This window comes from Zingiber officinale, chromosome 4A (genome assembly GCF_018446385.1).
Source record: "Zingiber officinale cultivar Zhangliang chromosome 4A, Zo_v1.1, whole genome shotgun sequence".
Taxonomy (NCBI): Eukaryota; Viridiplantae; Streptophyta; class Magnoliopsida; order Zingiberales; family Zingiberaceae; genus Zingiber; species Zingiber officinale.
In genome coordinates, this window is record NC_055992.1 from 156,507,906 (window position 1) to 156,526,812 (window position 18,907).

General features: G+C 35.1%; 1 protein-coding gene across 2 annotated transcripts; it reads right to left on the minus strand.

Annotated features, from left to right (window-relative positions):
* Window positions 1–5,263: 5,263 nt before the first annotated feature.
* On the minus strand, window positions 5,264–9,970 carry LOC121971827 (protein NRT1/ PTR FAMILY 8.1-like). Of its 2 annotated transcripts, none has more exons than XM_042523280.1 (5): window positions 9,842–9,970; window positions 8,241–8,352; window positions 7,944–8,161; window positions 7,327–7,877; window positions 5,264–6,297 (listed from the first exon to the last, which is right to left on the minus strand). In XM_042523280.1, the coding sequence occupies exons 1-5, from the start codon at window positions 9,842–9,844 to the stop codon at window positions 5,436–5,438; spliced, it is 1,746 nt and encodes a 581-aa protein (XP_042379214.1). In that variant the 5' UTR covers window positions 9,845–9,970; the 3' UTR covers window positions 5,264–5,435. The 2 variants fall into 2 exon arrangements, with proteins under 2 accessions (XP_042379214.1, XP_042379217.1); XM_042523283.1 differs by lacking the exon at window positions 9,842–9,970 and adding an exon at window positions 9,330–9,732.
* Between the last annotated feature and the right edge of the window lie 8,937 nt (window positions 9,971–18,907).

The window sequence follows — 18,907 nt, forward strand, 5'->3', positions numbered from 1 at the left end:
TTGAAATGTATTCATTGATGGGGGAATGTTGGATGACATATTTTGCTATCTTGGCTAATGAATAGAAGGAGACTGGTCAGAAAGCCTATCCATCCATGTTCTGTGCGGACGAACCCATGAGTTTGACATGACATAATTACTTGTATAGTTTGCTTTGGCGATCTTATTTACATGGGGAATGTTTGGAATAATGGAAGGACTTGCTTTTCATCAAACAATTATATCCCGTGGAAGAGAATAAACAATAATATGGTATCTTTTGTCCCATAAACGTGGAACTACGCGTGGAAGAACGTTATTGGCACCTATTTGTGCATGATTCGCACCAGCATAAGATGATACACTATAATTCCCTTACGAAGAGTACAGTTTGCACCAACCAATTTAAAGAAACCGTAAGTGGTGATGAATTGTAGCTTATAATACAGTCGGAGCAGCATTTGTTTATTAACATTATTTCTTATATTAGTTGTAGTGTAAATTCTTTATGAAAATGACCGAGAAATATTATGAAATTATCTTGAATGATTTTTGTGGATTTTAAAAGTTTAAGTGTATCTAGACTTTTATAGACTTTATAGAAATCTAGTGGTATCTAAATTAGATTTTTATAGAGTTTTAAAAGGTTATGTGGTATTAAAATTTGACTTTTTAAAATTCTATAAAAATCTTTTGGTATCAAAATTTTCGATTTTAATGGATTCTTTTAGAAATCTTTGGATATAAATTTTAACCAATAAGAATTTTTCAAAACATTTGGTACAATTTTAAAATAAAATAAAAAATCTTCTCCTCATCCTTGAGATTTTGACTTCAAATCGCTTTAATGTTTTACAAATAAGTCCTTTCTCTTCCCGCTCATCGATTTTGATTATTTCTTTTTCTTAAAGGTCATGTCCTTGTTCAACCTCTCGACAGCCTTTATCAACCTTTCAGCATGCATTTCATGCGAAGCTGAGAGTCCTCTGAAATGTCGTTCTACGTCATTATAATAGCAAAAGAATGGATTGGAACGGAACACGAATCACTTATAGCCTTTTCTCCGACTGTGACTCATGGCGGCGGGCTGTAGGCGAAGATTTTTCTCTGATTGCTCATGATGAGAAACAATGAGTGTCATCCGGTGAAGCCTGCAGTGCACGAGAAAAGAGAAAAACAAATTGAAAAATTGTTTGAAGTTGCCGGTGATGCTTCCATTGACTACTTGCGAGCAGGTCGAAGTCGAAGTCGAAGTTGATTTAGACAGTGGCACTATGCATATAGATAAGAAAAACTTGAGACAATAAGTTTTAATGTAAAATATATATTAATAAATCAAATTAATTTTCAACTTAATTAATAGATAATTTAATAAAATCTAATAAAATTCGACCTAAAAATATTCTATAAAATTTATTAAATTTTAAAAATTCCTAAATATATTTTATATATTTATATATATTTATATATATTTATTTTAATAATATTATTACTAATCAAATTAATAATATTATTATTAATTTTATTACTAATCAAATTTATCAATTTAATATTTTATTAAAAGTTTCACCAAATTAAAGGGTTGACCAACATTTAATTTGAATCAAAATTATAAATAAAAATATTTAAAATTATTATAATATTGTTGGATTTAAAATTATATTATTAAAGTTTTTTTAAAAGTGAAATGTTACCTTCTCTTTATTTTTAGCTAAAATAAGATAAAAGTATAAAAAATTAAAAAAAAATTATGGACAAGTATACTGTTTATTATTTTATTAAAAAATAAATTTAATTAGGTATTTTAGGTTTTATTTGAAAATAAATATAGTGCAAGACTATGACGGTCTTTTTCCAAGATTGAATACACCTCCTTAAATCTACAAATTTCCGTGAAGCAAAAAAATCTATAAAACTCCATAAAATTTTTTTTCACAACTATATAAGATTTTATAAAAGTCAATAAAAATCTATTAACTCTATAAAAATCTATCATTAAAAAAAAATCAATAAAAATTGTTCAGTCTCTTGGTTGAATAAACCCATTACTTTTTTAATTGGTAGATTTTTTAATCCATATTTGAAAATCTACAAACTCTAACCACCACTCCCTCTTCCTTCTAAAATTAATAGAAAATATTTATTGTGATATAACTGAACCTACGATTTTACAAGTTTATATTAAAAATTGTTGAAATTATAAATAGGTTGTCGGTAAATAAAATAAATGATTCAGGTCATAATTAAATAAGACAAATAGATTATTCTTTTATAGATAAGTCATGTGTATGTTTGCGTGGATCATAGATTTTGACTCATTTATTATCTAAGTCAAATTCAAAGTGAAATTAAATGGCACAAGTCAAACCAGATTCGTCTCAGTCGCATGTTCGAATTGTCACCCCAACCTATTAACCATTGAACACAAAGTTCTATCCGCTAAAATAAAGAAAAATACTCTAAAATTATAAAATATTGATTAATTAAATTTAAACTTTTATAATCAATCTATTATATTTTTGTGATCATAAAATATATATAAAATTATATATATATATATATATATATATATAAAATAGTTAAATCTATTATTATTATATAAAATTAAATATTAAATTATGAAGCAAGCATATAAGAAAAAAAATTAAAGTTGTTGTAGATACGAGAGATATGAAGATGTGGTGAACATACCATGCATGATAAATAATATAAGAAATAGAAATATTTAAGAGAAAATCAGATGTTCAACATATTAAAGAAAATTTTAACAGACATATTAAAATGATATAAATATATCAATAAATATCTCAGTCAGAAGATCTTATTATAATAAATAAATATTTTACTATTTTATTAAAAATCTCCCCCCTATACTAATTAATTTTGATGAAACCTAAAATAAATTTACATTAATATCCTTTTTCCTATTCACACTAAAAATAATTCCAAGGTTTATTAGTAATTCCACAAGCGAAACAATCAGTGATCTAAAGTTCGAGACTCCGACATATTATTATGAATTTTTCTCATCATTAATTTTCTCTGATTGTTTTATATAAAAAAATATAGTTCTCTTTAGTCCCACATCTTAGAATTGATAATACTATGATCAAAAACGCTTCTATAAATATTTTAAGCCAACAAAATTAAAAAAATATATATTTTTCTTAGTTTTTTTTACTAAGATCAGTATAATATTAAATTAAATTAAATTTTTTCATACGGAAGCCGTAAGGGTGACACTCGAAAAATCAAACAATTCAAATTTTCAAAGACCCAAATAATTCAGATTTTCAAAAGTCAATACTTTACCCTAATGACTCTACTTTAGTATTTTAATGCTAAAATGCACGCAACACGTGTGCATGGTCACTAGTATTAATTAAAATTGAGAGTTACAATTCCATTTAAATATAAATAAGAATAGAGTAAGAGACTTAACTTATCGAGAGTAGGATTATAAATGAATTGAATATTCATGAATAAGTTTAGTGTTCAATTTGGTAAAAATTTATTTATGTTAATTCACACGAGATTAATTAAATAACAAACTTGAACAACTCGTTAAACTAAACAAACAAACTTAAACATATATGTGTTCAACTTATTAATGTTCGTGAATAATATTCGTGAACAAACCATGTTCATTAATAACACTCTTATCAACATGCTAAATAAATAAAAAAAACTTTTAAAATGAATAAATAAATTTGAATTATCAAGTTTTAAAAAATCAAATAAGTTTGAATTGAAAGCTCGATAATATATAAACGAATTAAACTCAAGCCAAATTTGAATTAAGAGTTCGATAACATCTTAACGAACCAAGTTCAAATCAAATCTTGAACCAAATTCAAACTTATAAAAAATAAATCAAACTAAACTTGAATAATTATTTGAAAAGTTAGTTCATTTTAGATTTGGCTCGGCTCAATTACTTTATCAAATAAACTTGAGCACCCTAAAACTTGACTTGACTTGTTTACCACTCTAATTGAGAGTTGTTATTCTATAATTAATCTATCCTAAAATTTAAATGAGAGCAAACATAGAAGGCCAACAACAAAATTGTTGGGACTAATGAAAGTCTTAAGGGAAAAAATATATTTCTACTGTTTCGAGGGCTGTCAAAATGAGGTGGGAGCGTGAAAATAATAGAATTCTCAAAAAAAGTTCTTGGGATCTTTATCCTCTACAACAAATTAGTTTTAGTGTCTTTATTTGTGTTTGCTTTCATTTGATTTTAAAGTGTTTACCTTCAATTAGCTTTATAATTACTACACTATTTTTTTATCTTTTGAAAAAAATTAATAAGAATATTTCTTGAAAAGTTAGTATTGAGAGTTTACTCATTCTATTACTTTTATTATTTATTACATATTTACATTTAAGTCGTTGTCATTACTCATTAGTATGATTAATCTAACTAATTATATCATCTACGTTATTCAATTTCAAACTATGTAAAATACTGAATTCTATCCTTTTATTATGTATTATATATTTACATTTCTAGTTTTGTCATTAATCCGATTAACTTAAGTATTTATATCTTCTGCACTATTCACTCTTCTAGCGCCATATTTGATTTACAACCATGGCTAATTAACAACTAGAGATGTCAGAAGAGACAATGTTTTTTCATTATTTCTGTTATTCAGCTCTCTAGGGCGATAATTCGTCCTACCATCATGATTGATTAACCACTACTCAATTTTAAAAGAAATACGCCTCATTATTTGTGTCATTCATCCCCTCTAGCTAGCACCATATTTGATCTTACATCCTGTCTCCTCGAGACGATGCAGTGATTGAGGCATGGATGTTACCACATGAGGTCTTGGAGTTGAAACTTGACGCATCTAAACATGTCTTCCCCCGTACCTTGATCATCTGTATTAATGGCTAATAGTCACTCATAATTTACCTCCTCCGTTTTGACCTAGAAACGAATTGACAGGAGCACTGATCCCACATCCAATTCACAACCAGAACAATGTTGAAAGAGACAAGGTCCTCATCAGTAGGACTTGTGGAAAGATTTTGGGAGTAATATCAAAGAACAATCATATACACATTTATAAGCGTCGGAAACATCCTTTGCTAGATGATTTAAACTAGATGATGGCCCATTCATTCCATAACCTTCCACTGTTCAAAGTTGTAAACTCCCTTAAAAGGCTAATACAAGTTCTTTAGCATTCCCCATGTTAACAATTGCCAACAGAAAAAGTGAATAGCATTGTTTAATGTAAATCATTCAAATAACCAGAGATGTTCAAAGTACTAAAAGAGCAGCATAATTATATTCACAGGATTACTAACCACAAGAACAACTCAGTAATTGCAATATACCTTTCTTTAAAAGGTTTATCAAATAAATAAAAGTACCCAGTAGAGGTGCGATACTGACTGATCTACCATATAGACTTCTACAGCTTGGCATACTGCCTTATTCATGGCTCGATGGCATCACCTTTCGTATCTGCATCCTCTACTGTGTTTTTGTAGGTATAGAACTTTGCAATCACTAGATACACGAGTAAGTTTAGCACACTGAGAATTGCCAAAAGCCAAAAGAAGTAATCCAGATGGCCTTGATTAAGATTGTCAGGAATCCATCCGAGTTTTCCATTCTTTGTAGTAATGGATGTGACGATTGTAACAAGCAAGGTACTCAGGTAGTTTCCAAGTGCAACGGTGGTAAGCGATAGGGCTGAGCACATGCTCCGCATTGCGTCAGGTGCTTGGTCGTAGAAGAATTCCAGTTGCCCGATGAAGGTGAACACTTCGGCGGCCCCTATGATGAAGTATTGAGGCACTTGCCAGAATATTGAGATGGGAACATAGTCATCTTTGTCATTGTATAAGTTGTGCCGTGCCACAACTTGCAGCCTAACAACCTCGAGAATACCAGCTGCCAACATTGAAAAGATGGAGATGAAAAGACCAATGCCCATGCGCGTCAGCTGGGTGAAGCCGCGATCCCGGCCAGTGAGTTTCCGCACGAATGGTACTAAAAAACGATCATAAATTGGAACCCACACAATTACACTAATGGTATCAAAGATGGAGAGAGAAGCCGATGGTATCTTGAAGTGGGGGCCCATATGGGGATCCAGAGTGTTGCCTTGGAGGACAAACATGGTGCTCATCTGGCTGTAGACAGTTGAGAAAATAATGCCACTTGCCCATATAGGAAGAAGTCGGAGAACACTCTTCAGCTCCTCAATTTGGGTGACTGTACAAAGTCTCCATGGATTCACTGGACCCTTGTTCTTGTCTTCTTCAGTCTCTACCGCAGCCTTGTCAAGGAAGCTGAACGAGGAAATTTTTATAAAATGCAAACATAGGATGCTTATTAAGGAAAATTAAGTTGGGTAAAATGAACAATTTTTCTAAATAAGGAATGGAAAAATAATTACAAGGTATAGACATCCAGACATTGCAGAAAGAAGTAATAATCAGTTTGTGAAAGTTTAATCAAACTTGATCAACTCAGGCATTGTAGGATTAACATAGAACCATTATACTTCAAAACATCCAAAATAAGTATTTCCATAGTAGTCATCCTGTTTTCTGCTACCTTAGGTTGTGTATGTAGCAGATTAGGAGACAAATTATGCATAATTAATAAAGTTGTAATATTTAAACATATTAGTAGCCAAAAACTTGTTCATAAATTTGCAGGATTGTGGTTCCCTTACTGACAAGCATAATTCATTTAGTTATTAGTCTATACAACATACAATATTGTCAGTATCTTGTGATGCATTTCTACACAACATAAGACCATCATCTTTGATTCAAGTAAACAACTATCTTGTCCAATCTATAATTTGTCTCATGGATTATGTTAACAGATCACGAGTTCTAAAATCATGAAAGATTATATACAATTTTTAATCAGCACAACCTATGAAAAGATTGCGATGAACAGGAAAGCATTCTCTTGTATCCTACAACAGATAACAGTATGTAGGAACCAGATAAAGAAACTAACAATTGGAAAATTTCCACTTGTTCAAAAGAGTATTTAGAGAAGGATTTCAAGATTCAGGAACTTTTCTTTATACATTCTATCATAAATAGAAATGTCTAACTTATTGATTTATCAAGTCTAGAACAGAACTGTAACAGCTCAACAACAGTCATTTTAATAAAAGCAAAAAAAAAAACCTAATGAATCCCAATGAAAACTTTAATCAAACATCAAAGGCTTGGAGCGACTACTAACTGTAGACAGGCATCATATCAATTCTGTATCAATTGCAAGCAGAAAGAGCAGAACAGCAAATTTATCAATTCCATATTTATAACAAGCAGAAAGTGTTCCAGTGTACTCACGTTAATTGGTCTGTGTGTTTAAGCTTACGGCTACCTTCTATGGCTGATTCTTTTACTGTAATTTCATATAATAGTGACTTGTCAGCAGGTACCTTCACTCCTGCCTTCCTTACAGATGCAAAAATAACCTGAGCAATACGTGTCAGAGGACTTCCTCCAGGTTTTTGGTGCCTATACAATCTTGTGCCCCAGAAAAAGCTTATAACTGCAACGGCCATTGCCACTGCAGGGATTCCGAAACCCCATCCCCATCCAACATTCATCTGAATCCAAACTAGCACAGAAGCAGCAATCAGGGCTCCTATGTTAATGGAGAAGTAGAACCAATTGAAGAATGAACTTTTTCTCTTCTTCTCTGATTCATCAGATTCATCAAACTGGTCAGCACCAAAAGAAGAGACACATGGTTTGATCCCTCCTGTACCCAATGCAATAAGATAAAGTGCTATAAAGACTGCTGCGGTTTGTGCTTTTGTTGGATGACAAACACCATTACTGCAAGGAGCTTTCAGACCTTTCACTGATGCCGTCATAGTCAGTAATACCAAACCCTGTAGTGAAGTAAAAGATTAGTGGTGTCTATTATATGTTTATCCAGAAGAATTTGAATTCCTTACCAATATATAGATGATCATGAAGCTGGAAATTGTCCAATATCTTCCTAAGTAGGCATCAGCTATAAATGCCCCGAGAAGTGGCATAATATAGCACGTACCAGACCAGTTAGTGACATTGTTTGCAGCAGTAGCATTCACTTGGTTGAGCCGATTTTTCATGTAGTTTACTAGATTGGTACTCATGCCATAGTATGCCAGCCTCTCACAGCATTCATTTGCTGAGATAAGTATTTGGAGAAGTTAGTTAGATTATCCATACTAACCGTAGATATTATTATAGTAAATCATAAAATGTACCAAGTATGTAGGGACAAGCCCTCCAATTTCCAGTTTCCTTCTTCAGAGCTGGTTGGCCATGGATATCTGTTGTCCCATCCTTGGTGTATTTATCTCTGTAGTCTTCCATGACCTGCTTTAAGGAAGTTGCTAAACTTTAGGCACTGAGATAAATAACCTAAGATAAAGTATCAATGTTGTCAAAAGTTCAGTTCATGGGGTTTAATACAAAAAAGGATAGAGAAAAAGAAACTGACAATCAACAAACTTTTTTTTTGATAGAAAAATAAAATAGTGAACCGCTCATAGTTCACCAACTTGTATTAATCTAAGATGGCAAAAGAACATATGGATTAGAGAAAAATGTCCTGCTATCTGCTATCACAACACAGCGTTGGCTTTTGGTGTGATGGGTTAGAGAAAAGTGCCCTGCAGTATAGGTTAATCTGCCATGAGAAATCCATCTATATCAGTTGTGCTCTCTGCTCTCCATCTTTTTCCTTCCAAGTTCTGAACCCATGACTTGGAAACAACATTCACGGTCTTTACCAGCATAGTAAGCTGGCACCTTCGACATTGCTTTTATTTAATCCCTTCGATGTCCCCTCCTTTTACAGATCATAGACGCATCTAGGCTGTTATTTCCGAATTTCCATGGGAACATTTTATCAAGCATCTACTCTTGCAACGAGTTCTTGCCCGTGTTAAAAAGTGATAGATTTCAATAACAATCAACGATAACAAAGAAAAATATAAACTTCTACAAACGGCAGAAGAATGCTACTAATCCAATTAACAATTCAACACAGCAGCATCATCAGCGTGGACCTCAAAAGCCAGAAACCTCAACCTAGCAATCAGATAACAAAACCATCCACGCCTATCATAATACACCCCCCTGCATCAGCTATATAACAAAAACCCACCGTATCCAAAATCAAATACACACACCAAGTGCAGAGAATAGAAGAGGCATCAGGTGCTTTCTTTCAAAAGTCAATCTTTAAGGTAAAGACCAAAGCGGCGGCTTAAAAGAGAAAAGGATTAACCAGCCAATCCTTTCGAATTCACGGAGGAAAGCAAAAAAAAAAAAAAAATGCGAGCACATACAGCTGATCGATTCTTCCTCGACTTCCAAGTGCGAAGAAAGAAAGCGACGTAGCCTCCACAATTCGCCGCTGCGGCGGAGTTCCAGAGCGAGAGGAGCGAAAGTGTGGGGTGGAATTTTAAGCGTCACGACTGAGCGAACAAAGGCGACGAAAGCGAGGAGCGCACGAGCCGGTGCGTTACACCGCTGTTTCAATCCTTGGTGTGCCGGATATATCGCCCGCTATTATCGGATCTCGCTAAGTTATACAGCTGGGCTAACCAGAGTTTGTTAACCCCGATTAAAATCGTTCCGTCCTGGTCAATGATAATTGATAACGATGGGCATCGAGACGCTCCAGACCTGGCTGACTCTTTTGGATTGAAATGACTAAATGAAGGCGTAACCCCCCCCCAAAAAGCCCACTGCTGGTTTTCAGTCGTTGTCATGGAAAACGTGATCGAAGAAGAAGCAACAAGTGTGAGGAAACTGAAAGGAATATTCAACGAAGAAGAAGGAGAAGAATCTTTATTACCATCTAGTGCTGCGGAGCGAGCAATACGTCTCTGTCGCGATGCAGACCTGCTGAGCAGAGGCGTAGCGGATGGATACTTATAGGAGAGGGGCGGAGGTAATTAATGGCGTGCGTGCGTTGGTTTTTCCACGGGGCCGCCGCGTTCGTTCCCACTGGCAAAAGGGATGGGAGGAGAAGGGCCAAATCTGAGACGACACGCTGGCCAGTTGGAAGTGAGCGTACGCTAATTGTTTGCAGCGGCCGGCACGGAGACGGACGGGTGGCGATGTGGGTGGCGTTCACACCGAGCATGCTGCTTGACCATGGTAAAATTTGGATTCGATTTTATAATCTCGGTCTCTCTCATAGTATCCGTAACTTCAATATTTTCTACACTAATAATTTTTTATACATATATAATTAATAAATTAATTATATATATAATTAAAAAAATAAATTAAATTTTCATATAGTCTACTTCTAACATAAATAAAAGTAATTAATAGATTCCTTTTAAAAAAATTTAAAATATATATATTATTTAATCAACTATTTGATATCCATCCTGGAAGCTGTGTCGGATGGACCACCGGATGAGGTGGATGGAATGTTGATCGAGTCGTGATGTCCCGGAGGAGGAATGTGCTGAGATGACTTCCGTGTTGACCAAGTCTTCAAAGTCTTCTGGTCAACGCTACCTACAGCCAGCGACCGGGTCCCCCCGGTCCCTGGTACCCCGAGGTTCGAGGCGGATTCAACGGATATATGAGCAACAGGCTAATAATATAATTATGAAATAAATAAGGGGCGAGTACGGAAAACGTACCCTGGCCTAGGGGGTGCCCTCGAATGAGACGCTGCTTGAGTTGTCGCGACCTAAAAGAGTAGACGACACCCGATCAGGATATTGGGCTGGATCTGACGACGTGGAGCCGGATGCGGCACGAAGTTGGAAGACGAACTGCAGGTTGGGATATGACTTTGGCACGCATGCCGAGATAATATATCTACACGCCGACCGAAAAATAACAACAACAAGAAGACTAGACCCAAGATACACATTCCGGCATACGACTGCGGATCACAAGCTGGAACACAATGACGATCCAAAAGTCGGAACACGACACACAAATTGGATCGACATAGGGGTCGACTTACAACGACACAAAATCGGAACCGGGGCGGAGTCGGCGCATGGACTGCCGACAACGCGTAGAGGCTACTGCGAAGGGCTTGCGGTGCGTGGAGGTCGTCGGCAGAGCGACTGCAGCGTGTGGATGCTGCCGCGAAGGGCTGGCGGCGCGTGAAGACTGCCGACGACGGCTATGGACAAAGGAAAAGAGAGATATATGCTGTGCCATCGCATGTAAGGAGAGGGAGGCGACGTCGGCATCTCTGGCAAAGGCGACAGCGAGAGAAGTCAAAGGCGAGAGGAGAAGGGCAGAGGAGATGAGGAATAGGAGGGGAAGCCAACGTCAGCGAGGAGAAGGAAGGAGATGGCGACCAACGGTGAGAGGCGCTCGGAGACGACGAGGACGGTCCAGTGGCGACGACGCGAGGAGAACAGAGGACCGACGGCTCACACTTTGCACAAAACTATGGGAAGGCTTTTTGACCTGGCTCGACCTCATTATTTATTGCATCAATTATACATATGTAAGTATCAATTATGTCAATTTTTAGAGCATTAAAAGTACTATCAAAGAATGAATTAATAGTGCCATCAGGACGTAATACAGTTAGGGGTGCATGATCTTGTGATCGAGAGGTCTAGGATTCAATTCTCGGGATGTCATGATCTGAGATTAGTATCTCTGTCATGCGCTTTCAATTGTATATCTACATTTACCGTCCTTAGGGCGTAGCACAGATGGGGAGTGTATGGTTATGTGGCTGAAAGGTCCAGGGGTCGATCCCCGGGGTGTCACTGCCTGGGGTTAACGTCTTCGCTATGCGCTTTCCACCTGTGTATCTGCATTTACCTCCCTACATATCCGTGGGACCGGCTCTAGGGGGTCGCTGATGTGGCGATTCCATATTTTTTAATTATATATCTATATTTACCTTTCTTTATATCCGTGAAATTAATTTTAAGGAAGTCGTTGATGTGACGATTAATGAATTAATAGTGCCTGCATGAATTGACAATGTTGATTCATATAACAATGTTGCTATCAATATATTTAAGATTGATTTTTAGTGAGTACGGAAAATTTCACTAATTACCTTAATCTCTTACATGTTTTATTGTTATTGGTCGAAAAGGCACATGATTTACGTTCCTTTGAAGGACTTATCTTGGAGGATTGTCGAGATGACGTTTTTACCGTTTAAAAAAGAATGAATAAATAGTGAATTGTTATTACTAATTTGTGCATCGTGAAATTAATTTCCTCTGGAAAGATAATCCTAAAATAGTAACTGCCCGTTAAATTTATCTTCATAGTCAATTAAATATTTTCCGTGGGATCATGATATTTGGAATATAAAAATAATAATAATAAATCCTTTATTCTCTTTGACTTGTTTACTATAATGGACAAAGGAGACAGGGACTCGTCGAAGATAAAAAAAAAGAAGAAGAATGACGTCGTGTTCTTTTACTTGGTAATTGATTGCTATTGTTTCGTACTTTGGGATACATAATGCATGGTCAAGCGTAACCATGCAACAATTATTGACTCATGATCACGGGTTATGAGAAATTTCAACAACCGCCCACTGGTAAACCTACTTATATTTTTATTATTCTAATACATGTCATTTTTTTTAATACCTGCACACATAATGTACATTTAGGAGCATAATTACATGATTAGATAACAACTTTATGTATAGTCCGAGCATGTATGTTTTCATATTTTGACCATCTATACTATTTATTTCTTCTATATTAATTTAACAATGAATTAACGAGGAGGCTGAGATTCTGAGAACGACTAAATCATCTTTTGCCACGTAAAATTGGCATAACCCCGATTTCAATCGGGAACTAATTTAAAAAATTTAAAAATATATATATACACTATAAAATCGAATTATTCAACTTTATAAACTTAAAAATACTTTTTGAAAAATATAAGTTACAATTTTTAAAAATTTTAGATCGATTTTCCCAATTCAAAAATCTAAAATTCAAATTTAAGAAGTTGAAAATCAATTTAAATTTAAAAATTTCAATCTTAGCCTTTAGTTTTAGTTGAAACAATGATCTATCAATCTCTGATGCTTATCTATGACTCAAAGTCTAAGAATCATTTGTGATCTCACTTCATCATAATATTTAACATTCTTACATGTTGGGAATACAATCAAAGTCTCATATTGAAATACATGGACAAAATTATAAGTTTAAAAGATGAAGTATATCTCCATTGGTTTGAGACCTTTTGGGTAGAACTTAAAAACAAATCTATGAGTGTTTAGACCCAAAGTGTATAATATAATATCATTATAGAGATATGTAAATTTTTTTTGTTCTAACAAGTGGTATTAGAGTTATGATCCAAATCAAATATTATGTGTGGTGACCTTGAACTAAGTTGAGGGGACGTCCGGATCAAGTCAAAACTAACCAAATTCTTGAGAGGGGGTCCGCACTATGAGAGTAATGATATTGCTTCGTTTAAGAGGAGAATTATTGATAATACAATTAAAGTCCTATATTGAAAATACATGAAAAAGATCATGGATTTAAAAAATGAAAGATATCTCCATTAGTGTATGACCTTCACCACAAAAAAAAAAGGTCTTAAAAGTAGTTATAACTTATAAAAGGCCTATGACAACATTTACCAACAACTACTAAACCTATTGCACTGGTTTTCCAACCATTGTAGAGGTTGGTGTTGCTAAGGGCAACCGAAGTGATAAAAAGAATGGGTGGTTTAAACCATTTAACCGCTTATAATGCATACCTTTAGAAGCAGTTAATAACCATTTCTGATTGTTTATCACTTCTAATATCATATTTGAACTCATTAAAAAATGATCCTATATCATATTTTACCAATATATTTATCAGATTTCTAAATTTGAATACAATAATAAATTAAATGAATTCACGATATTTACATTACCAAAATGACATAATATTCGTATTTCATTCCAGAATATTAATATATCTCATTTATATTTTTCTCCACAATGTACTACTAACACAAAACTTTCTTCAATCCCCAAAACATATACTGTTGTAACTGAATTCGAAATTCAGATATCATATTTCTATACTCCTATGTGCAATGAAAATTTAAAATTTTATTTATAATTTAACAATTAAATCAAAGGAGTATCCATATGGATTTTTAAATAAATATAAGTATGATCTTTATCTAAGCATGCATTACAATCTAACCATTTAAGTAAGATTCTATAAGCATAACAAAGATAAACTATCATGTGATTGATTCATATAATGCTAATTTAATCATTTTATTTAGACATGTTAAACTATCTAAAATAAATATATTAGATCATTTAAGCATAACCTAAATAAAACTATTAATGTATGTATCAATATACATACAAATCATAGTACAAGCATAAACAAACCTTCCAAATAACCTGTGTTTGGGGATAACTCCAACTATTCCGGTTGTAGTAAAATAACTCTTTGTTGATTATCACGAGCTTGTACTTCCTTCGTCTAATCTAGTCCACGATCGGAGTCCTCTTTCCAACACCTGATCGTACTAGAGATCAAGTGTCATTTTTCATCAAGACGGTCAAAACATCTTCCTTGAAGGTGAGGAAAAGGTTGGCCAATTATCCCTTCATAAGGGGATGTCTAATAGCCCTCAACAAGAGGCTACACCTTCCAAAATTCTACAAGAAGATGGACGGTAACAATACTTCTTGAAGAGGAGAAGCAACAATAAAGAGATGAGACTTTTTGATAGATAGAAGATCTCTATCTTCTTCTTGATCCGAAAAGAAGAAAAACCTCCTATCTGAAAAACACACTCACACACCACCAAGGAGAAGTTTTCTATCCGTACTTCTCTCTTAAGGGAGAATAAGAAAAATGTGGCTGTCGAATATAAAGGAAAGTGCTTGCTGTCCGAATTCAGCAAAACTCCCAAAAAGTGTGGTTGCCGTAACTCTTCTTCAAAACACAAAAGGAAAAAAAAAAATCCCAAAATATCCAAAGAGTCAAAAAACATTGGCAACCATGAACTTAATGGAGTAATGGAGTTGGTGGGATGAGTGACTGGGGAGAGTGGAAAACGTGGTGGAGGAAAAAGAAAAATAACAAAAAAAAAATTGTTTTCTTTTTCATTACACGTTGAAATGGAAATCTCATTTTTCTTTTTCACTTTTTTTTTAAAAATTTTTCTTCTCATGTGCACTTGAGCTTTCAAGGCTCATTGTCTTTTTCATCTTTATTTATTAGGTTTTTTTAAAAAATTTTAAAACCCAATAATACGAGTCCATTATAATTATATCAACGGTCTAATATCGTAAACGCAGCAAATACACTTACTTGCTATTATAATAATATAAATATAATTTATAGACTTTATGTGAAACTCTTCCACTCTCCTTGTTGTTGGTGCGTTTAGCACTAACGATTTAACGCAGGTTTTGATGAATGACAAATAGGTTAAGTTATGTTTATTGTTGATCTAACACTCTGATCGAGTGTGCAGGCGAAGTCCAGACAGGTCGACGGGCTGACCGGATGTCTGCCATGAAGCCCAGCTAAGTCAACGGGTCGACCAGATAGCTGGCACGAAGTCCAAGCGGGTCGACAGGCTGACCAGACGCTTGGCACAAAGTCCAAATGGGTGGACGGGCTGACCGGACGTCTGGCAGGTAAGTGAGGTAAGTCACTGGAGGGGAGTGACTGCGAGGACGCGTTCCTAGGAAGGGAACATTAGGCGTCGATCCGGCTTAGATCCATTTCGGATATCTAAGTCGAGATCATGACTAGATTCCGGTCTCAGAAATACGGAATCTAAGTCATACTCTTTTTTTGTTAAATCATATTACTTTAGTTGTGCTAACAATCTGTTTTGCAGAATATATATTTGCCTCGGACTAACTCTGTTTTGCAGGAAAGGAAGTTTCTGGAAATAGGAGGTCCGGGCGCCCGGAGGTGAATTTTATCCAGGCCGAGTCATCGCCACGTGGAGTTCGCTGATTAGACCTACCACGCCGCACCAGGGCGCCCGGAGCAGCATATAAAAGAAGCCCCAGGGGTGGAGCTTCAAAAACAACTGAGAACTCTTCGACTGCTTGCTCTGCTGCTCTACGCTCCTGCGACGCTAACAAAGCCCCTACAAAGTGCTCCTTCTTCTTTGGTTAATTTTCTTGTCGGTATCACTTTATTTCCATTAGCATTTCTGTACCTTAATTTGTAATAGTATTTCGAATTGCTAGTGAATTGCCCAACGAAAGTACTCAAGGAGTACGGACCTTCGAGTAGGAGTCGTCACAGGCTCCGAATGAAGTAAAAACACTGTGTTCAATTTTCTTATTCCGCTGCGTTTATACTCGTTGTTTTTCGAATCGATATTCACCCCCCCCTCTATCGACGTTTCACGATCCAACAAGTGGTATCAGAGCAGGTACCGCTCTGATTTGGTGCAACCACCAATCAGACAGGGGGTGAAAAATTAATTTTTTCGGTTTTCAATTTTACGTTTAATTTCAAACTGGTATTATTACCTGCTTTGAATTTTTTTTTGTTGCAATTAAATCTAAATTGGTGCAACACCAATTTAGATACTTCTATTATTTTTCTTCTTCCGCACTACTAATCCAAGACCAAGTCTTGGGATTTTTCCTTTTCTTTCTTCTATGCGCAGGACTAAAATGTCTCAGACAGAAGGATTCAGCACAGTACGACCTCCACTCTTCAACGGGGACGATTTTCCGTACTGGAAGAAGCGCATGGAGGTTTATCTCAAAACAGACTTCGACCAGTGGATGAGCGTTACGAGACCCTATAAAATTCCAGTGGACAGCTCCGGGAATATACTGGATCCTGAAGACTGGACAGCCGATTTGAAGAAAAAGGCGTCAACAGAAAATAAAGCGATCAACACTCTACAGTGCGGATTAACAAGAGAAGAACTGAACAGAGTCGGTCCACACAAAAACGCTAAAGAGCTGTGGGACAAATTGATCGAGCTGCACGAGGGAACGAGCGACGCCAAGGTAACAAAACGAGACCTGCTTTTAAATAAAATTCTTAATATAAAACGGAGAATCAGCTCCACGCGAGGATCAAGGACATCCTCAACGGGCTTCATGCGATAGGCCACCAGATGGAAAATAGAGACTTAATAAGGTACGCATTAAATGCTTTTCCACGTAATAGTTTGTGGGCATCAATCGTAGATGCCTACAAAATTTCTAAAAATCTTTCTAAGTTAAAATTAGACGAGCTTTTCTGTGAATTAGAATTACATGAACAAACTAATGCTGGAGCCGAGAAGGGTATAGCTTTATTTGCAGGTTCCTCCAAAGAAAAGAAGAGCAAGCCTGAATATGAAGAAGATTCCGACCAAGACTCGAAGACGAAGAACACCGTGAACTTGGTAAGAAAAATGTTCACCGGGAGAAAAAGGAGCTTCAAAAGGACCTTCAAAAGATCAGTTCTTCCTCGGAACAAAAGAACGTGACTTGCTTCGGCTGCAATAAAAGGGACACTACAAGAACGAATGCCCAAAACAAGTTCGACAAAGCACCAACAAAAAGAAGGCCCTCAAAGAAACGTGGGACGACTCCTCGGACGAATTGGAGGAAGAAGAGCGAAACATCGAGCCACCTCGCGATGGCCCAAAGCAGAAGACGAGTCGGAAGATGACGACGAACCGAAACAAGCCACAAGTCTGTACTCGTTTCCGAAGGCCCGAATGAGGTATATTTTAATTTAAACAAAAATTTTTTTAGAATTATTTCCTGTTTAAATAGTAAATTAATTAAAATAGAAAATGAAAACAAATCACTTCTTGAGGAAAATCAAAACCTCAAGGAACAAATCAAAAATTCAAATCCAACTCAAGATCTAACACTTAAGGAGGAGAATTTATCATTAAAAATTGATATTAACAATTTAAAAGAAATGCTAGAAAAATTTACAACAAGATCAAAAAATCTTGACTTAATCCTGAACAATCAAAAAGCATGTTATAATAAAACCGGACTCGGATACAAGTCGAACTCAAATAAAACTTTTAAGTCATTAATAACTCAATACAAATCAACTAATCAAGCTTGGGTTCCAAAAGCGTGTCTGACCACGCAAATAGGACTTAATCAATATTATATACCTAAAGAAAAAGTATATTATATAAACTCGATTAAACCAAATAAAAAACCAAAATACAAACCTAAATCAAAAAATTCAAAATTTAAAACTCAACAAAATATAAACTATCACCAAGTTAATTATAACTATAAAAGAAACAGACACAAACCTAAAACGAAAATTTAAATTAAAGGTCAATAATTCAGGGGGAGGCTCCAGAATAGCTGGCACCTCCAAAATTAACTAACCCGGCAGGGTAATTAGGATTAGTTAAAAAGAGACCAAGTTTAACTTGAATCATGGTACTGGAGAAGTTTTTGGATGATAGTACGTTAGGGAAGCTTGGGCATCGCATGTCTAGAAAGATATGGTTTCGATCTGGTGCATTTGGCCAAGTGGAACTTACCGAAACTACCCTTAAATGAATCCTAACCAGTTAGACCAAGATTTAGTACTAAGCTCCGTGGATAGGACTATTCGGAAAACCTCGAAAGGTTGGTTACTACTAATGACGTCCATGTGACTCACCAAGCTTAGAAGTTTATCCGAAGATTGCCTATTTGTGGAGACCAAAGCTAAATCTGAACCTAACACAAGTTAAACCAAAACTCCATAATTAAAAATTCAATTTTATCTCACAAAATTATAGGATTCCCTGATTGACAATATAGATCGGGTGAGATGAATAAGGCTTAAATTTGTTTAATTAAAATTAATTTCAAAATTTTAATTTTAAACTTAAAAATTAATTTCAAAATTTTAATTTTAAACTTAAAAATTAATGTCAAAACTTTAATTTTAAACTTAAAATTAACTTAAATAATGTC